At 40.5% G+C, this 21,220-nt stretch overlaps 2 protein-coding genes across 2 annotated transcripts; one reads left to right on the top strand and one right to left on the bottom strand.

Moving 5' to 3' along the window:
- Positions 1-18: 18 nt before the first annotated feature.
- On the bottom strand, positions 19-7,757 carry ppp1r14d (protein phosphatase 1 regulatory inhibitor subunit 14D). Its single transcript, XM_073484445.1, has 4 exons — positions 7,128-7,757; positions 925-1,005; positions 596-628; positions 19-453 (listed from the first exon to the last, which is right to left on the bottom strand). Exons 1-4 carry the CDS (start codon positions 7,659-7,661, stop codon positions 385-387), a joined length of 717 nt encoding a protein of 238 aa, XP_073340546.1. The 5' UTR covers positions 7,662-7,757; the 3' UTR covers positions 19-384.
- Positions 7,758-10,940: 3,183 nt separating this feature from the next.
- On the top strand, positions 10,941-20,079 carry spint1a (serine peptidase inhibitor, Kunitz type 1 a). Its single transcript, XM_073484444.1, has 10 exons — positions 10,941-11,923; positions 12,549-12,706; positions 12,870-13,011; positions 14,967-15,134; positions 15,866-15,913; positions 16,524-16,655; positions 16,792-16,842; positions 17,004-17,174; positions 18,589-18,648; positions 19,015-20,079. The coding sequence occupies exons 1-10, from the start codon at positions 11,512-11,514 to the stop codon at positions 19,194-19,196; spliced, it is 1,524 nt and encodes a 507-aa protein (XP_073340545.1). The 5' UTR covers positions 10,941-11,511; the 3' UTR covers positions 19,197-20,079.
- Positions 20,080-21,220: the final 1,141 nt, after the last annotated feature.

Genomic DNA, 21,220 nt, shown 5'->3' with positions numbered 1-21,220 from the left:
ATGTTCAATTTTATTTCGACATACAACACTGTTATCAGAACAAAAATATTTATGTACATAAATAGGCAACCGAAAATGTCTTGCACAAAAAAAAAAAAAAAACAGTCCGTCTGAGTAATAGACAATACAACTTTTATCACATGTGCATTATTATTGGTATGTTTATGGGAGACAAAATGTTACAGCAGTCCAAAAATTAAAGAGAAATGATAAAAAAAAAAAAAATTCAGTTTAAAACCCGACTGCTCTGGTCTTAGACTGATGCTGACCCTGGAAGGGAAAGAGTCCCACAGACATGTGAACCGCACATAAAGGCATCCAAACAGTTAACGCATGGGAAGGTAAGAGGCTCCATATTGTCTCAATTCTTTATTTGACCTAGAATTATTTCTTCAAGGGACCTGACATCTTGCGTAGACCCTTTATCCTGTAGAGCAGCCCATTGATAAAATCCTGTGGGGGAGAAGGAGAAAGTTGATTTTATTTTTTTTTTACAGACTAGACAAGACAACAATAATGTGAAGAAGTGAAATTCATTTCTCTGTTAAATATTGCTTGTATATAGTTTCATCTGAGGATGTATTTTTTGTCTCACCTCTTTTGGCTTTCCGCATTCCTGCAACAACTCCTAACAGAGATTGCAAACACAGGAAGACTCACTACCGACATTGGACATTTATTTTTCTCTGCAAACATTGCAACACTGGATTCCAGCGAGGGTCAAGTGTTTGTTAAGCTATTATTACAACACATTGCAAATAGTTAGGTATGCACCAAGGTGTCAGTTAGGAGCAAGCTGTTAAAAGGTTAAAATGCTCAGGTTGACCTTTGTTTGAAGAACTGCAGTTTTGGGTGCCAAATAACTAGAAAGGCAAGGTGAATAATGGCTAAAAATGTAAGTGTTCTTGAGTTGCTCAATCTTACCTGCAGACGGGATCTCTGCCCCTCGTCTGTCAGCTCCAGGAGCTCATCTATGTCAATCTCTAACTCTGGAATCTCTTCTTCCTGTAAAAGCAGCGAGAAACAAAACTTAGAGTCTAAGGTTGATGTTCCTTTATTACTATATTGCCCACACTTTATTTTATTTCTGCGTGTTGCAGATCCACTTGTTTTATGTGGGCTTGTTGCCATTCTCTTACTAACAGCGGTAAGGCTGTCCACACCCCTGAGCCGAGTCATTCAGAGGGGAAAGAAGGAGCGTAAAGATGTGATGCAACATGGCAGGGGTTTAAGTAATGAAATCCTTGCACTATGGTGTATAAGCTGTCGGTTCTTCGAGTTTTAAAGAGTTGACGCTGTACTTTTATTAGTAATCAATCACCCGAGTTAATAGTGTTGGCTGTATTTGTTAAAATAAGAATCAACACAGTTTCTCTTCCTTAATAATTCCTCATAACAATGATGTGATTGATGATACGCTGAACACAAGAGCACTGAGGCGTGAAGGCAGAAAGGCTCCAGGAGGCCACACTTGCCACATGCCATCATCAGATTTCATGGATGGTTTACTCAGCTAGCATTTAGCTCAGCCATTACTGAGAGATTATTTCCAGTTGAAATGTTTTCTAAAGAATATACTTATCACAGCTATGTTGTCACACACTGTGTGTACCTGATACAAACTGGTGGTCCATACAAACCGCTTTTCTAAAATGTTAGCCTTAAAAAAACTATTGGAAGATTAATGCCAACCTCATGTAAAGATTGTAGAAAAAAAAAGCACAAAGTCTCCACTTATAAAAATCAAATATAGCAAAGTAATCAATTGATAACGCAAGCGCCCATCAATCGTTTAGCTCCCTTTCCAGAGGGAATGAACAGTGCTGCTCACTGGATGAGTCCTGGACACGAAGATATCTGGAGTCAGCAGGTGTACACTCATATCTGACAAGTGGGGCCTCTTTTTAAGAGGAATATTTTCCGGTTGGGGAGTTTTCATGGCTGCTGAGGATGGGGCCTGCACTGCTTTCTGGACGAGGAGAGAGCTAATCAATGTGGAAGTGCTGAGTGGCGGAATAGATGGGCCCTCCTCCAGAGTCCCGTGTGCCTGCTCTAATTGATACATGCTGCCAGTTTGGACCCCCGTGTGATTCTGCTGATGTCTGCAGGACACATGATGAACGTTGCTCTGTGCTGTGTGGGCTTTACCAGCTCGGCTGTGGGTGGTTGTGTTGTGTTTTTTGGTTTGTGTACTGTGTGTCAAATGGTTGGGCCAGTGATTACCAACCGGGGGTATTTGTACCCCATGGGGTTCTTCTGTTGCCAGAGGGTACATGGAGAGACTGTAGAGTAGGTCAGCTAATGTGAAAAAAATGATTTAATGATTAGATTTTAAAAATACATCCACATTTTCAATCTGCATTAAAATCTAATTTAGGTGTTTTAGGGTGACTTAATAGACCATGATCTCATGGTGGCCATTTTCCTCTGACATCACACTCAGGGTGGGAAGCTTGAATGCTGTGCTGTGTTATGCAGCTGTGTTCCAGGTTTCATGTCCTTTAAAGGCAGGGAATCTGTCAAATTGTCATCAATTTACCACCTGCCAATTGATCAGCAACTGTAAAGATGATGGATAGTGAAAATCTGGAGGGACATCAGGCCTTATTCCCGGATAAAACAATATATTAAATTACCCATTACCTTCCATTAGGAAACAGCTTATGTTAGCATTCCACTGCTTCCCAGCTGACATTACAGTTTGATAAACTAAAACTGTATTGTTACGTCTGCTGTCAAATTAGGTGTATTTTTCTCTCCCCCTTGACATATACATTATGGAAATAACCAAATGTGCTGTTGTACACGGCTCTATTGATTAATGTTGATGTTAGAAGTACTTATTTGCATTATTAGGATTAATAATACATTCATATTAATTGCACGGAACTTTAAATGGCTATCTAGAGTGGCATATTCAGTTAGTAAAGGACGAAAGTGAAAATGAAACCTACCTAAGCACTACATTAGTGATGAGTATGAGCAGGGATATACTTTATGAGCTTTAACACCCCTCTGCCTGTGACTGCAGGACCATGCAGAGCACCACTGAATGTCAATGAGAGGAATATGAGCAATTACCGTGAAGAAATACGATGACCCTTCCCGAAACTTTTCAGTATTTCATATTGGACGCGGTCGCAATTTTCAGCTTGTTGAGAGTTACCTCATTGTCAGAGGAAAATTGCATTTTAATGAGGCCTCCGGGCAGAAATGTCTCAGCAGCACTTTTTGAAGTTAAAAGCAATAGACTGAAGCTAAAATGAATGTTGGCACTAACACTGGAATTCATGAATATCAAAGTGGGTCTCAGAGGATTGCAGTTTTAGACAGGCGATACAGATGCAGTCTAAATAGCAGCTGGATTTTGTCAAGACATGATGACCTCGATTAGAATTTGTAATTCAGAAACAGGAAAGTTGCATCAGTATAATGAGGTGACCTGTTTTTTAGGGTTGGAACTCACATTTCAGAGCAGCAGCATGATCTTTTAAACTTTTATTTTAACATCTCTTTGATATGTTTTATTTATGTTGAATGTTATAAGTTGTTGTAGTTCTCTGTCTTGTGGCACTTCTTGAGTGGTTCAGTTTGATTTTATCATTTTTCCAAGAATCGCTTTAAATATGAATGAATTTTACTAAAATTGCCCTGAGGATGACAAATTGATCGGTCAGCCAGGTGCAACAGTTTCGACCAATGAGAGATTTCTGAACTACTAGCAAAACTGTCATGAAATGGAGTATTGATATTCATGGGCCCCAGTGAAGAGCTCCAAATGATTTTGGTGACCCCCCTGACATGTCATCTAGGGCACCCCTCAGGTCCAAATGTGCCCTTGACCTTTGCAAGGTATATTGAAATAAATGATCATCATGGGCAATGAGTTTGAAGTGCAAAGCCCAGCACAATATATACTGAGCAGGTTACCAAGAATTCACTCATTTAAGCTCCACAGAAACACAACTGTAGTGATTGTGGTGAGCCATTGACCTTTATCACTTCCATCACGTCCTATATAATTTATAGTCTTTACATAACATATTTTACATTGAAACTGACAGATTACCAGGAAGTTTACTCAACATGGTCATTCTCCCCATGAACGGATCTCAGTCCATTTGGTCGTTATGTAACTTTTCCTGTGGGCCTGCCTTGAGCTCAATGTATCAGCTTTCGAAACAAGAAATTTGCTGTAGATATTCATGATCCATAAAAGATGAATGCTTTTTAATTTGGTCTTTCAGTGACCTAAATTGTTGTGCCATGTTGGTTTCTTCATTAGGTTGTGTGCAGTGTGTATTATTTCGAAATTTTGGGAACTATCTGAAAATATCTGCACACTAAGTACTGAGCTACACCCAGCAGCTTAGCTTGGCATAACAATTGCATAATAAATGACATATAACATGATAAATTGTAATTGTACCTTGCAGATTATTTTAAAACACTGTTCATTCAAACTAAAACATTAAGTAAAATCTGCTTTAGTTAGCTAAAGTTTGATGGTAGTAGACAGATTTTGTAAACTTTATACAGAGCAAGGCCAGCAGTTTCCCTTTTTTTCAGTCTTTATACTAAGTTAAGCTAACCAGCTGCTGGATGTCGCTTCATACTGAAAAGAAAGATATGAGAGTAGTCGATTTTCTCATCTGACTCTGGAACGGAGAGCTAGTCAGCATTCTTTCCTAAAATATGCCATTAACTAGCTAAAATTATTCTATTAAGGGGTTTTGTTACACTCTTTACAATATATTTTACATATTCCTGACATGTAAGTGTTGAATAATGATATTCACTGACCTATTAAGTTAGAAAATACTGCAACAAACATAGTTTGGTTCCATTGCACACACTATAGTGTTTGTTATTATAATGTAAAGGAAACCATGCCCAGGAAATCCAGCTGTTCCGAGAAGATGCCAGCATATGTTTTATTTATCAGACTCTACCCTTTCCTGTCAGAGTCACGAGCTTCTCATAAACATTACTGAGTGAGTCGTGACACAGGCAGAACAGAGTGTAAAGATCCAAATCTTATTGTTCAACTGTACAACTCTTAAACAGGGAAAATTTCTACTTCTGTCCTGCAGTCCATTCACTGAAAAGTCCTTATAGTCTTGTGACAGTTGGGAAAACACTTATCTGGCTTCTGGGTTACTACATAAGCCTAAACATTGCTCAAGAAGTCTGTCTGAGAGCTGTTTTTCACACCTCTTTTTTAGCTGATCATTTCTCAAAAGGTGTGAAGTTTGCAGTGGAGGTGGGCCACTCCGGACCGAGGCAGCAATTGTATGAATTAGAGATGCGGCTAAATAATTCAGGTGGTGACACAGGGGACTGATGGTAAATGCTTCCACGCGGAAGACTCGGAGAACCAACAGAGTAACCTTCCCCTGAGCCCATGCAAAATTCATTACACTGGCCAGTGCACATGGACAAGCCACGGCTAATTCTGCACAAGGGGCTAATGCAAATATCCTGTCCATCCCACCCGGAGGTGAGCCTTCATTTCCATATGTCAAGGACGTAGACTATTCTCAGGAAAACTGTACAGAAGAGGAACTTCTGTTTACTTCAATTCTAGTAATCATCTCATCAATCATACCTAGATCCAATCATTCCGCTTGTATGGATCTGTTCTGTATATGTGCTGCACAATTATCCTCATGTTGGATTATGCTGGAACCACAACACAAAAGTGCTGGAATAATTGTATGTTTCTGGGACAAGATCAAACGAGCACACAGAGAAAAGACTTCAGATCTGTTTCTGTTATCCACATGTCCTGGTTTCCACTAATGTGATTTATTCCACCCTCGGCTTTTTACAAGCATATTATCATATATATCCACAGGGGAGAAGGCTTGGGATGTGAATGGAATAAAGCTCATAAAATAAGTATTGTGATGGGGAAAATAATAGCATAACCAACTGCAACTAAAGCATTTTAAATTTAAACCAACTAGGTTTAATCCCTCCTATCTACCGCTGTACAAAAATGTTCACAGCTCACGTTCTGCAGCATTAGTACATATGCAAAGGGCTCCCTGCCAGTGTAAGGGGATGCCAGACAGAGAGGTGGCTACAGGCCGTCTGCAGCCAAGGGTCTCCGTGCAGTTGTTTCACATGAGAAACAGTTTGTCTCTGCGTTCTCGTTCGCCATGAAACGGAGGCGGTGTTGTCATCTGATCTACATCGTCATTAGGAAGCTCATGCTCCCTAAACAGACACCTCTTATTCCACCGTGCCATGCTGCCTCATGTGGGCGAGGAGACATCTGTTGCCATGGTTTCCCCTTGGAGAATGCCAAGCAAATCAATATGGAGCCTCTGACATAATTGGATTGTATCCCACAGTAGAGGAGTGGAGTTATGAAGGGTGTGTGTGTGTGAGCGAGAGGGAGCTGACTGTTGTCTCATCATGATCCCCTGTACACACTGAACACGACCACCTATGCAACAAGGCCTTGTTGTTACATAACATACACTGTGTTTATATAAACTCCATATCTTAGATGGAGGGTAATATTAGTAGTTATCATTTATCATTGGTAAGTAAGTGTGTCAACATAAATGTGTCTGCAAAGAGAGAGACAGGACACACATACACAGGGGATGACATAAAGTACTGGTGCCACCATTACAGCAAGACATGAACACTGTTTTATTTTTTATTACTTTCCCTGACACTTTATGACTTAATCACAGATTTACAGGAATATTGTTTTGACCCTGTTCCTCCTCAATATTGTTAGCTTCTCATGTAGCTGTCTCTTCAACTGGATGCCTTAATGGTAAATTTAGCCACATGTTCAAAGTGGTGTCGCAGGGTTGCAACATACTTCCTAATGACTTTAAAATCGGACATCAAATCTTCTTATCACAGTGGTAGAACACCAGGTTGCACGTCGAACAGCTGATACTGCAGTCAGGTTGATGACACATCAGGGCTAGTGTGCAGCCTTCAAGCACTTCCCTCCCACCCACTCCTCTTTAAGGTCTCTGTAATCTCTCACACATGATGGATAGCCCACCACAGACACTTCAGTGATCAGTGCAGCTCCTTCCCCTCTCTTCCTTCCTCAGTGTGTGTGTGTCTGTGTGTGTGAACCAGCCCTACCCTACCTCACAGTCAAACAGCAGGTGCAGCTGCCCGTCGATCCACTCCTCAATATCCAGCCTCCTCTGCAGGTCCTTGCGGTTGTATTTGACTGTCAGCTTGCCCAGCTTGCGGTGTGCAGGCTCCTCTGTCTTGTCCGCCGCCTGGAACATCACCCTGGACTGGGTGCTTGGGTCTGACGCCATGGCTGCCACGGCCTCAGGAGAACCGTGGAAACACACTGAGCTCTCTCTCTCACACACACACACACACTCACAGACAGAAAGACCCACGGGCTGTGACGGCTCTGTCTCTATCTCTGCTCTTCCTGCGGGCTGCTGTTCCCACGCGTATCTCCTGTTATCTTGTTGAGTGTTCGTGCTCTCCCTCTCTGTAACGCCGGCTCTGGTTCTGTCCTCGTCCTCTCTCTCTCCCTCTCTCTGAAGCTCACTGTCTTGCTCTCCTTCCCTCCTCCTCTTGCAACACCCACTGGCTGCACTATCAGGAGGACGGTAATGAGATATGCCTCTGTGCGTGCGTGTGTGAGTCTGTGCATGCATTTGTGTGTGTGCACATGCACCTTATGGGGTGTGTGTTTGCTTTTTGCTCTCTTCCCTTTATGTTATAGCAGGCGTGGGAGCATAGGTCAATTACAGCGATAAAAACTGGAGAAAGGGTAAGACGGCAACCACAGCAATCAAGTTTGGAGAGTTACTCTGGCTGAAAAATATGCAAGTGTGTCTTATTGACATGGAATAATATAGAATTAAGTGTTTGCTTGTATTCTTTTTTAGGCTGTGTCATCAGAAACATCTGCATTCCAACACATATATTACTAATATTCACTCAGGAAGAGTATCTAAAGTATTTATCTGCTGACAAAGTCAAAAGGGTTTGACATGCTAAGGGCTCTTGTGTTCCCAAACACGTCCAACAATAGCCGGGTCCCCCTGACAGGTGAGCCAGGGTTCCTCTAGTGTGATAGCTGCCTCGTCCTTTATAACAGGCATTATCAGGTGTACGTTTAATAAGCCTTGAAGTCAAATTGGCATCCTCAGTTACGCACCCATGAATAATGGATGAACTGGAGAGGAGTGTTTGTGGCTGTTTAGAAGTCAAATGTCAAATAAAAGTCTTGAAACTATCAATGTTTGCAGCCCCAAACATCAACATTGGCACATAACCCAAGGTCAGAAATTCATAGTTGTAGCTCCCGGCGCCAAATTATTACAGTTGAGACAACAGAGACGACAGAGCTGCAGAGTTTCCACAGATCCTATTACGATATGAATAATGGGGTTCAGTTTTTTGTTTTGGCAGGGACTATCAATCAGCCATAGCTGCGCGTGTTCACCCACTGATGCACCGTCTGTTACAAACACTGAATTATTGAGTGCCTCCAGCAGCTCACCTTTCCAGGCAAACAAATTCATTCATCTCGTCTTATGCCGCTCGGTTCAGCACCACCGGCTTGGGACGTGGACTGGAGACCTGTGTGAGGGCTTCTCACCTTGGACCCAGCCAGGTGACACATTGGAAGGGAAAGCAGAGGCAGGAAATGAGCTTGACCTCTACTCTTTTAACTCCACATCATCCATGAAGATGTAACATCTGATTGTCAGGACAGGAAACTGTCAAGTTTTTCTACCTTTTTGTTTTTCCCAAGTTCAATTATCCTCCGGCTAAATGTGGCTGGAAAAATGATTCACTTTAAATCACTTGACAAAATCATCTAATTGCTTAACTGAGCGACCACTTCCTGCTTCACCTAGTCTATGTTGTTGATAACATGAAAGGTGGCCTCATGACTCACACATACTGAAATTGGATGACTCAGCGCATGATTCATCCTGGTATCACTACTGTTGCAAAGAGGAATTCCTGTGAATTTGAATGATAGGTCATGTTAATGAGCATACTATACGTGAGAGAAAATGTGTTAATATTTATGTTTTACAAAGCTTTGAGAAAAATAATGATACACCGCTCACCCTCAGCTGCTTCCCCTGCTGTAGATGGGATCATACTGCCACCTTCTGGATTAAAGCTTGTAAAGTGAAAGATGAAAACACTTTGGACTCACTTTCTTGGACATATTTAAAGAAGAAGACAAAGAATTAACATCAGATTTGATGTTTTTTTGCCCTTGTTTTGATTATGTGCCAGTTCTAATTCAACTTATTGTTTTTTTTGTCTTATTTACGGAAGCCCTAAAGGGCCATTTTATTTCCTCCGTTTTCCCGTGATAACGAGACCCTCTGACATTGCTACACTGAATGATGTTTCCGGCAATGATTTAATATACTACACTATTGTTTTGTTTTCTCAAGATCTCGAATTAATTATATTGTTATCTCGGGAAAACAAAGTTTCGTTATCTCGAGATCTCGAGAAAATGATCCCGTTATCTCGGGAAAACGGCAGTTGTTATTTCGAGATAATAACTCGAGATCTCGAGAAAACAAATGAAATAAACTTGTTATCACGGGAAAACGGAGGAAATAAAATGTATGAATGCATGGCCCTTTAGGGCTTCCGTACTTATTCATCTTTTTATGCTGTCCTTTTTTATGTGTGGTTGTCTTTTATGTTGTCACGCTGCACTTGCAAGCATTTAGTGCTCTTTGCTTGAAAAGTGCCATACAAATAAACTGATTTCTATCATTTTATTTTAACATGTTTATAACATAAAGACAACTTTATTCTACATCAGACATACCAAAGATAATATGTATTAACATAATTACATTATATTTAGTAAGCTTTTTGTACATTGTGTTTTCAATCGCCTGCCACCACAATTTGACTTGTATATAGACACTGTATGTTGCTGGTCGCTGTTGCTTTTTTAAATATAGTTATATATATAAACACCTATTTTACAGGTACTTCATAGAAGTACAGTTATATTTCTTTAGCTGCATGTCTATTTCTTTAGCTGCATGCATATTTTTGTCACACTGAGAGCAACTTAAATACCAGAGTCACATTCCTGTATGTTTACACATACTTGGTCAATAAAGCTGATTCTCATTCTGACATCGTCATATGGGGTAAAAAAAAATTTCCATTGACCTCTTGTGTGAATTTTTGTCCTTTTAGGTTCTGAGGACTTGATTAAAGGATTACATTCATGGGGAAATCCATTATGACTAAATAAACATTAGAAGAGCTCATTGCTCATTGTTGTTGGTAAATTAATCCCAGCATTGTCGTGACCCAATTTAAGGGATGTGATTAATTACAGGAAATAGAAAAAAGCACTACTTTTATGTTTAATAGTTGAAGAGGAAGCACTTGAAAAACACATTTATGTTTGTGGAGAAATTCCCCTTAACTTTAATTCAATTTTACATGTAATATAAAATATATTTAAAGGGACTCTATGTAACAATTTACAAATATTAATCACTTTATTATTGGCCATGTGTGAGCGTATTGTAGTGGGATGTGAAAAAATAGATCTTCCCCGCCTCTCTTAGTTGCCTATATAAGCCTTAAGATGATTTGTTATTAAGTTATTTAATGCTGCTGGACTGTTTCCTCAGAGCCCCTTTAAAGTCAACGTTTTAGACATAATTAGTAAATGTTCTCTCAAAAGTTGCACATGATAAACCAGCACAAATATGGACAAAATAAAAAGATATTTATTTTGTTCATAGATAAATATTGGCATAATCATTTAATTTGAACTGATAAATAAAATAATCTTATGGTAATAAGCCTTCATTCAAGCACTTTTCAAAACCAGGGATCTTCACTACTAGAAGTAAAAGAATGTAAGTTCATACCACAGAAGAACAACAACAGAAGCATGCATACTCTGGTCTATGTATCCTGAATTAAAAAAGAGGAAGGAAAGGTTTCTGAAAGCTGCTTACTGTCTATAAAAGCACATCCCCTGTCACAGTTAGACCATTCCAACATTACACATGTCTGCAAGTTTAGACAATGATTCTTTACACAAACAAACACAAAAACCCGGTCCTTGTTTTGTTTAGAGCCCCAGTCATATAACAGCCAGAAGGGAGTGGCGTCTCGGGGGTGGAATTTCACTTCCTGTATCTCTCAGGTGAGTCACCTGGCCGATGTCGTCGATCGCTCAGGCTTTTCTCGACATCAAACAGGCGCATCTCTTGTGAAAGTTTCGGGTCTGTGAAGGATCGGATCCGGCTGAAGAGGACGTTTTGAAGCGTTTCTTGATGCACGACAGGAAGTCAGGAGCTTTACTTCTTTGATTTAACTGAAGCTTGACCTGTGAGGAGGTTGTTTCTCCACTCTGCGGCCTAAACACTCCTGGGAGAAGTTGCCTTTTTGAAATAATAAGCGTTATTTTGTGTTCTCTATTGACTTCCCCGTCGTTATAGGTGATCTGACTTTATTTAAAATATTTGCAGGACTTTATAAAATATGAATCTAATGTTTAAAGGACAATTGGGAGCGTGTGCGCTCCTGCTCCTGGTGTGTCTTCTGGACTCCGCTTGTGGCCAGGCGGTCGGTGAGGAGTGCTTCAGCCAGTTCAAGAAAGGTCGGGATGATTTCATTCTCGATGCCGATGAGTCCGTGAAAGACGGAGCGACGTTCATTTCGTCGCCGAAACTGGATCGATACAGGGACTGTGTGAGCGCCTGCTGCAAGGAGCCGAAGTGCAATGTCGCCGTCATGGAGAAAGGAGCCGAGGAAGGCTCGGTCAACTCCTGCTTTCTCTTTGACTGTCTGTACAAGAAGACATACGCGTGCCGCTTCGTCAAGAAGCAGGGATACATGAGTTACTTTCTGGACTCCGTTTATGACGGCTATCTTAAGGTGGATGCCACCCCAGGTAAGCCCTGAACTCTAATAACGAATCCTGAGAAAGATATTTGCATTTGATCAGATTGCTCCAGCAGAGATGCATATCACAGTTTGGATCCTCTGTTGATAAGACTCTCACGAGGGCCCCTATATCTGTAGGATCACAGAGATTAGTCATACTTCTGTTGTGTTTCAGGATCATTGAGTCGTCATGTTTTGTAGATGCAGATTTATGAAAAGGTATCATATGATAAAAATAGCCATTATAACCTACATTCTTCCTTTGGGACAACTTCTGGTAAGATAAATGTAAGAGTCATTTTCCCCTCCACAGGACCACCCTTTTAGAACCAAGGTTGTATGTGAACATAACAGCTAAGTAAATCAATTAAATCAGGAGAAATCAAAATTTGTGTCCTTAAGTAGGCTAATGGCTTTCAGTGGTTTATGTGAGGCCACATAATTAGGGCAGAAACATTCATTTCAGCGTGTTGACACACGTCAGGCCATCAAGACCCGTGGTTCAGGTTTCTGTTTCCACCTCTGCCTCTTCAGGTGTTTTAACTGGATCTGCAATATTAGCTCACCTAAGCAAAATTTGCTCAAACATTTGTCTGCATGTGATAAACACTGATGTCATGGTCTCTCTCCAGATGAATCTGACCGTCCACCTACTGCCAATGGAGGCCCGGACCTGGTGGTCCAGCCTGGGGAGATCGTGACACTGAACGGCATCACAAGCTCGGATGACCAGAAGATTGCGTCCTACCTGTGGAATATGCTCACTGTGTATCCTCACGCTGTCATTGAGGTGAGTAGAGAGACTTCTGAGAGTCCAGTTTTTGGAACATTAGAAAAAAAATACTTTAACTATTAATAATCTTGCATCTCAAAATGTCCACTTGTGTATCTGTGCCTGTTACTTTGTCGAAAATCTGCCATCAAGAAATCACTGTCTTTCCTTTGCATTGTAGAAAACCAACTTTGACGACCAGATTATGGTATCCAATCTGACATCTGGAGTGTACAAGTTCCAGCTGACCGTCACAGACAACAGTGGCCAGTCAGACTCCACCAAGGTCACCGTCCTGGTTCTTACCCCTGAGCAGTCTGAGCGTGAGTATGGGGAAGCCCCAGCATGATCTACAGGATTTATATTTTTCATCATGTAGGCCAAGAGTTGCACAAATCTGAGCTTGTAAATTGAATCTCAGAACTGGGTGCCTCTGTTTCGTTAGTTTCTCTGCAAATAGAGACTCATTGGGGGCATTTGGCATGAGAAGCGGTTGAGTTTCATCGGTACACATGAGTCATGTGTCACCGTATTTGTTGACATTTCCTTTGGTTTATTCAGACTCACCTGCCTTGTGTTTCAATGTTGGGACACAGCAAAAAGAGCACAGTGCCATTTTTTACTGGTCTATAAATATTTTCCTTATATTCAAATTGTTGATGTTTTTCATTTTCTGAATTTAAAGCTCGAAATAGGCCTATCAGTTTCTGAACAAGGTGTGACTTGTGTGTTATGTCAGCATTGCACAGTTGTCTTTTATGTTTTTCTGGGGGGGCTTCCAAGGAACTCAACTCATTGTTTGGCATTTGTCACAAACGAAGCCACTCTGTGTTAGTTGTGATCAAACCTGTCATGGCATGCCCGCCTAATTCCTGGAGACTGAATGACGAAACAGCATGAAGATAGAGAGATAAAAGCTCACATTATCGCTCTTAGTAGTCCTGAAATATGGAACAAGTTGTTTCTTTCTGTTGCAACGTGGGTTTGTTAAAAGTTATCCCTGGCGTCACATGGCGTACCTGTGCGTCTTCTCTGGAAACAAAACACAAAAGGCTCAAGTCAGGCTGTTTGGAGTTTTTCCTCGTAAACGGAAGTGACTGCAGCCGGTGTGGTTCTAACAGCTCCCCTGCTCCCATCCCACTCCCTCCACCCCCGACTCAACGAAACCTGTCAGTCTGGTTTCAGCTTGAGTTACACAAACACGAACACTCTGTGATCCTCTTGATCAAAAGTGATTACCTTTTTTTCGTTTTCCAAAGTCCTTTCTTTTCATCGTGGCTGTATTTGAAGGTTGTTGGTTGGTTGTCGACTGAAGGACAAGAAAAAGACTTTTAACCATTCTGTGGCTCAGTTACTTATTAACAGCTCGTGTCCTGGATAGTGTTAGGAATGTGCTTCAGTGGAGTGGAGTAGGCATGACAGTGACTCTACATGTCAATGCTGCCACATTTACACCACAATAATGAATGGATTGAGGAGCAGTTAAAGCCATTGTGATGTGATCACATGAGAACTTGGTAATGAAAGTGTAGCTTACAGTTTCTGTGTCTTGAAATAGCAGTGCTGTACGTGAGTGACAAGTGTTGCTGATTCACACGATTTCCTTTCTTCTGCAACCTCACTGTCTATTGAAACTCACCACATCTGGTTTTCTGTCGTGTTTCTCTAGACAGGAAAACCTCATGTGTCCTTATACATGCGTCTACTAACAAGACAGACACCAAAAGTAGGAAGTAAGGACAAAGGACAAAAAGAATCCCACCACATGTGGTGTGACATATAAGACAAAACTATTAATGGCTAGTTGAACTGGATTATAGAAGCGAAAGGACAAGTGTTACATTGTGTCTGGTGAGATCATCCCAGACACATTAGATTGGTATTTTCCAGGCTATGGAGAGATGACTTCTGAGGGAGATTGTTTGTTGAGTACGTAAGACATCTTTGACGATTTATAACTAGATCGTACCATCAATAAGCCTCGATGAGAGTGCTATTTCTCACATTGTCGCTGCACTAACTAAACCATGTACATGTCATCACAGTGTGCGGAACAATTAAAGCATTAACTCTCAAACTTGGACTTCTCACAGTGGTGGATTCTCCCAAAAATGAAGAGATTCCTGCCATTGGGACGCAACAGTTTTTTCAAATGTGATAGCATTACCAGTGAGATTTAGTATGTATAATACTGGCATGAAATAACCACAGATTTCCAGGATAGCCTTCAGTTATTTATTGTGAATCAAGTCTAATCCTTTGTTTTGTGTTCCACCAGACCACTGTATGGCTCCGAAGAAGATTGGGCCGTGTCGTGGTTCCTTCCCTCGCTGGCATTACAATGCTGCCTCAGAGACGTGTGAGGAGTTCATGTTTGGGGGCTGCAGGGAGAACCTCAACAACTATCTCACCAAGGATGAGTGCACCAACGCCTGCGCCGGCTCAGGTATCTGTGCTCTGTGCTTTTACACATGGATTTTTTCGATGGTGATCAAAGAGACGGGAGCAGAGCGTTTCAGACAGAGGGGGAATATAGTGCTGCAGCACTGGACAGTATGAAAAAACTGATATGTTTTTTGAGCATTAAAGCATGTAAACCTAATCAAGTAGTAACATAAAAATAAAATTATGAATGCTTGTTTGTTCATAAATGGTGCAGCCGTGGTTACAACAGTGTGCTGCTTTTAGCATTTTATCAGTGGTGTAGTAACATGCACGATACTACTATTTTTTGATACTACTGAACTACTACAGAACATTTCCAGACCAACTCATGGTGAGTTTAATATAGGTCATCTAACTCTAATTGTGTGAAAATAAAAGTTGCTACTGAACGTTAGCTGGAATGGCAACACTAAAATTGACCAGTATTTATAGGAATAGTTTTACATTTTTGAAATATTATAAAAGCATAAATCTTAAAGAAAGTTTGATGAACATATCTTTACCACTCTCACAGCTACAGTAAATATGATGCTATAGCTAGGAGACCACTAGCTTAGCATATCTGAGAGACTCGAATCAGGGGGGAAACAGTGCAGGACTACCTCTTCACTTGGCCAGTGACTTACTGGAGTCTCCACTAGTTTCATGGTAAACAATATGTTTGCCTTTTAAACATGTTATTATTGACAAAATGATTGGATAGTAATATTATTTTGTTGTTTTGTCTTTCAGACAAGGGTGGTAAATCAGGCAGAGGTCTTCCTATTCCTGGGTCTCAAGGTAGGTGAATTCTACTATATGTTTTACTTTCTAACACAATTCATTTTACTCCATTGTTAAAACATGTATCTCAATCATACCTTTCTTCAACAAGTAGAAAGTTAATTATGAAAATGCAAATGATCCCTTCTGTGGGTGACGTCAGGTCAACAGAACATTCCTGTCCTGCCAGTTGGCGGTATATGCTACCTACTGTTGGCATACGAGGAAGGCGAAGAGCAAAAGCAACACATGTATTTCCAGATTTTGTAAATTCATATATCGTTCATTTCTGTGATCTTATTTCACAGAAATTATTTAATTCATTTATTGGTTTTCTGATCTTTACCAACATTTTAGGGACATATCTGGCTCTTAAGCTGCTAAATCTGCTAATTGCTCTGCTAATTGCTAAACAATGAGCTGAACTTGCTATAAAGCTCAATAAAGCTGAGAGTAGCTGCTTTAGGTGATATTTATTTGGAGGTTCATCAGTAGAACAACCCCTTTCACATTGTCACTTCTTTTTTTTTCACATGTTGATATTACGAAAATATCAACACAGCTGCTTTAAAGCAACAGTTCTGTTGCAATATTAAGTGACGAAGTCCTCTGTGTTTGTGTGCCACAGGAGAAAAATGCGATGCTCCCTGTACAACAGAGCAGTTCACCTGTGATAATGGCTGCTGTTTGGATCCGGGCCTGGAGTGTGACTCAACCCCACAATGTAGCGACAGCTCCGATGAGCAGAAATGCCAGGACTGTAAGCAGCGTCTATGCAAATTAGGCTTCATTTTCATATTGGCTCATGGAGTTCTACCTGCAGACACGATATGACACTGATACAATGTTTCCTCAAAAGACATACTAACTTGAATTATGTTCTGTGTGCCCAATAGTGGACAAGAAGTTTCGTATTCTGCTGCAGATTCCAGTGAACGAACAAAAAGGTGATATTTGAACTTTAGTCTTTTTCTTATTGTTGATTTGTGCCTATCATTTTTCATTTTTACAATGTGTTCATATTGTAAAAATAGAAAAACTCTTGCCATCTGTTAAAACTGTTCTTCTCATAATCTCACCCCACCTGCTCCTTTACTCTGGTTCACAGTGCGCTGCACAGAGCTTCCTGACACAGGAAGCTGCAGAGACAGCTTCACCAAGTGGTACTACGACCCCTATCAGAAGATCTGCTCTCGCTTCAACTATGGCGGATGCTCAGGAAATGAGAACAGATTTGACACTCAGGAGGCCTGTATGAAGTTTTGCCGTGGGGTAACAGGTGGGTTGTTATTAACGCTAAGTGAGCATTATGTATAAATGCATCCTGGTAAATTAGCATGCTATGCATACACCTAAAATAAACATACACAGTGTTGAGAGGCCTCACCTAAGATACGTGACGAAAGTATCATTTTCCCAGTACTCATTGTCACACCAGTCCACCTGAATTTTTTATGATATTTTGTTGATGCAATGTTATTGTTTGGGTCGCCCTTCTCGTCTACTGCTCTCTACCTGGTGCTGCACTTTCTACTGCCTCAGGCTGTTTTTTCACCAACTATTACCTGTGGTTGCCCATGGGGGAGCAGCTGGAAACTCTGTGAACAGGGTGAAGTGCAAATGTTAACTCTGAATTACTCATTTATCAGGAAGTTGCGCTTCTTTGTTAGTGTTCAAAACTCATATAAAACTAGTAGATACAATGAGAAACTAATACTTGAACTGCGTCAATCAATGTTGAATTAACGAATGACAACATGTAATGGGATGGGAGTTGCTTGTCCTGAGAAATCTGTCGAAAATTAAAACCAGACTCTAAAACCAGCTTTTGCAGCTTTGGCATCTTTAAGCTCATTTTTCTGGTTTTATGTCTTACTCTAAATGCGCCCTAGCTTTACTCTATGACTGCTGAACATCTGAGAGAAAACTTCCAATCTGCATGCCTCTCAGTGCATCTTCTTGGAAAAACATAGACGCCCAAAGCAAAATGGTGTTTGTATGGCAAATCTCTGAACGTCACACACAGCTTCACTGATTAGCACACTTTGAAAAGAGACAGGAGGCTAGTACAGCATGCTCACAAAGACTTCTATCAAGCAGAAAAACCAACCGAATGAAAATGGAACCAGTAACTACAAAGTGGTTATAACACATTTCACAATACAAACACTACATAAAGTAAAAATGTACTGAAAGGTAATTCTGCTCACTGTTTCCTCTTTGCACCACCATAGTGCTGTGACGTAAGTGCACTTTCTGTATCAGAGGTAGTCTTTTTATGAGTCCCGAGTACAAAGGATTGCAGCATTCATTAGCCACTAAAAGCATAACAGGGTCAATTCGCTGAGCAAGCTATTGATGGCGGTGTTGCATTGTGGGTAATGTAGGCAGCAGGTTTTGAAAAGGAGAATAAAATAATTGTTTAAGGAATAAAACTCTTTGTTTCTGCTGCATTGATTCTGATCATTTTCACAACACTGTCCGTCATAAGTCCAACAATGTAATAGAAAAGTAAAGAGTATTCTTTGAAAGAGGTGGTGTCGGTGTTCTTCACAGCTTGTTTCCGTTGCCCCCAAATGGCCAAAAATAGTTTTTGCAGGTTTAATTTTCCTTCCCAGAAAAGTCTAGATTTTATGTTTTATATACGGTTATGAAAAATTCTAACTATATCATGTCTCTTTTGTTCATTTCAGAAAAGGATGTATTCATAAAACACGGGACACATGAGCGCAGTGTGGATGACAAGAACATGGGTATGTCGCGCTTCATTTTTTTCACCCTGCACCATAGAGTGAATCAAATACAGACATAGTCTCCATGACATCACCCATAAGTCACTGAAGAGGCATTGTGAAGCCATGTGCTTCGGCCATCGCCATCATGGCAGTGCCTGACTCTGCCTAACTCACGGCTTATCCAAAAATGGGCAAAGAGGTTGATCTCGGTGGGGCTGAGGCGAGCCCCTGTACAGTTGTCATGAATGGGGAAATTAGCAGTAGAAACCCCAATCAGTTATAGTACCAGACAGTATACATGTTTATTTCTGTTTTTGAGCCAGCCTCAAGTGACCATTCGAGGAAGTGCAGTTTTTTGATAATGTATATTCATTCATTTAACAGTTCCTTTGGTGGTAGCTGCCCTCCTGGGACTAGCCATCTTCATCCTGCTGGGCGTCTTGGTGTACTGCCTCGTGAAAGGAAGGAAGAAGTCCTCACACCAACGTGTGCTCGTCAACCCCCCTCCGGTCTCCTATGAGGACAGAGATCGCCTAGTCTACAACACCACCACCAAGCCCATCTGATCACTCAGTCCTCACCTGTGACCCCCCTCCCGGTGGTAATGACACTGCTTGTCGGAGCTTTGTCGTCCCATTGAACAAACTCAGATTGATGAGAGAGGAAACGATGTCCGCTGACTAAGTTTGGAGGGGATCTGTTTTTAGTTTGTTCTGATATGGATGTGTTTTGTAAGGGTGATGTATACAGAAGGCAGAATGTCTTCTGCAGTGATGAAATGTGATGTCTAATGATTTGACTTAATGTATGTGATGTTTTAATGCATTGACCTGTTAAAATGTTGTCAGTTTGTGCTCAGGTTAAAAGGGAAGGATTTTCATTAGTGCAAAGATTACCATGAGACCAGGTAAATTTCATTAATATTTCCTACTTTGTTGTACTTGCCTAAATGATCTGATATTTGTTAGTGAACAGCTCTTTTTAAAATAGAGTCCACAAAAAAGTCCACATTGGTCTAGAGTAAAGTAAGAGTCTAGATTGCATGTTCTTAAAAACGAGCTCTGGTAATTTTTGTGGATGTGTAATCTCATATGGTGATCCCTTTAACTTCCTGAACTCCTGCCACACCAGCTTCTTCTCTCTGTCAGATTTGGTTTTATCTTGTTCATACACCATTGTTACATTGAATTGCATATACATGCTTAATGTACATAATCTTGGAATTTTTAGAGAGTGATATTTTACATAAGAAGGTTATTCTGCAATGATTTTACAAGAGTATTTTTAGAGTAAGCATAGTGCATACATGAAATAATTATTATTGATACCTTATAAAGCAGCCTTGTTGTTGAATATCAACAATTTAAACTTTGTACATATGACCTGATATAGGTTTTTGTAACTTCGGCAGTATCATGATGTTTATACAAAATAAAATAATTAACTCCACAGGTATTTGCAAGTGTTTTTTATCTTACCAAAGATCTTGCCAACATGTTTGTTGACCTGGGTGTGATTGACTGCTCTGCTGTCTACATGCAGAATGAATTTCATATTTTGTTTTTGCTGCTTAGTGAAATCACTGTATGTCGTGCTGCTAACACTGCTCTGCAGACAAAAGACACAACCATCCACACGATTCCATTCTCTCAAGTGTAATTTCAGTTCACTATGTAACTTTGTTACCTCAGAATAACTGCTTCAGTATCATTTTAATGGTATAGTGTCTTGTAATAGGGCAAATGGTGTCTCTGCCAGCAGATGGCGACATTGCTTCATTAGATTTAACTCAGCAGCGTTGTGCAGTTAAAATTAATTAAAATGGGCTGCACTAACTATTTATTTGCTTCATACATCTTTGTCTTATTTAGAATCATTATGATAGTGCACCTCTTGCTATGTAATACTTGTTTACATATAACACATTCAAGCAAGTTAATTCTATAAGAACTCTGTAGATATAACAACACAAGCTTAACTCTGACATTCACAGTATGCTCGACGACTTTTCTTAAGTCATCCAGCATATTGTTTTCTTCACACTCCTATGGAGGCAGAGAGGGGGTTGCTCCAAGGCAAAAAGCGCCCCTCTCTATTTAATCAGCCAACCATAAATTAGCAACCACCCAATTGATTCACTGAAGCATCCTTTGTGGGTCCCCCCAGTCCACTGACCTAAGCGTCATAAAAGTAATTGGAAGGGTTACAATTTATTATGTTCTTTCTCAAGCCTGTCACTGGTTTGCATATATCACATGAGTGAAGTAAAAATACTTGGATGGGAAAAAACATATTGTTTGTTTACCACATTTTAAACGACGTCGTACTGGTAGAAACTACACAACTCTGCAGGCCAGATGTTCTGATGTGGGAACACCTCACCAAACAGACACTGGCCTGTCAAAAACAGGCGGTCGGCCGTTACATTCACTTGCCCTTCGTAGATTAGAGACTCTTCAGACTCATGGGATTTTTACCAACAAACTTTTTAGAAATGATAAAAACGACTTTAATGTTATTTATCTACTTTCAGGTACCTATTTTTATTGGAATGTGAGAAAACAACAAAATACATCCATCCAACATTATT

The sequence above is a fragment of the Pagrus major genome, chromosome 16 (assembly GCF_040436345.1).
Source record: "Pagrus major chromosome 16, Pma_NU_1.0".
NCBI lineage: Eukaryota > Metazoa > Chordata > Actinopteri > Spariformes > Sparidae > Pagrus > Pagrus major.
This window is presented reverse-complemented; position numbering and strand designations above follow the sequence as displayed.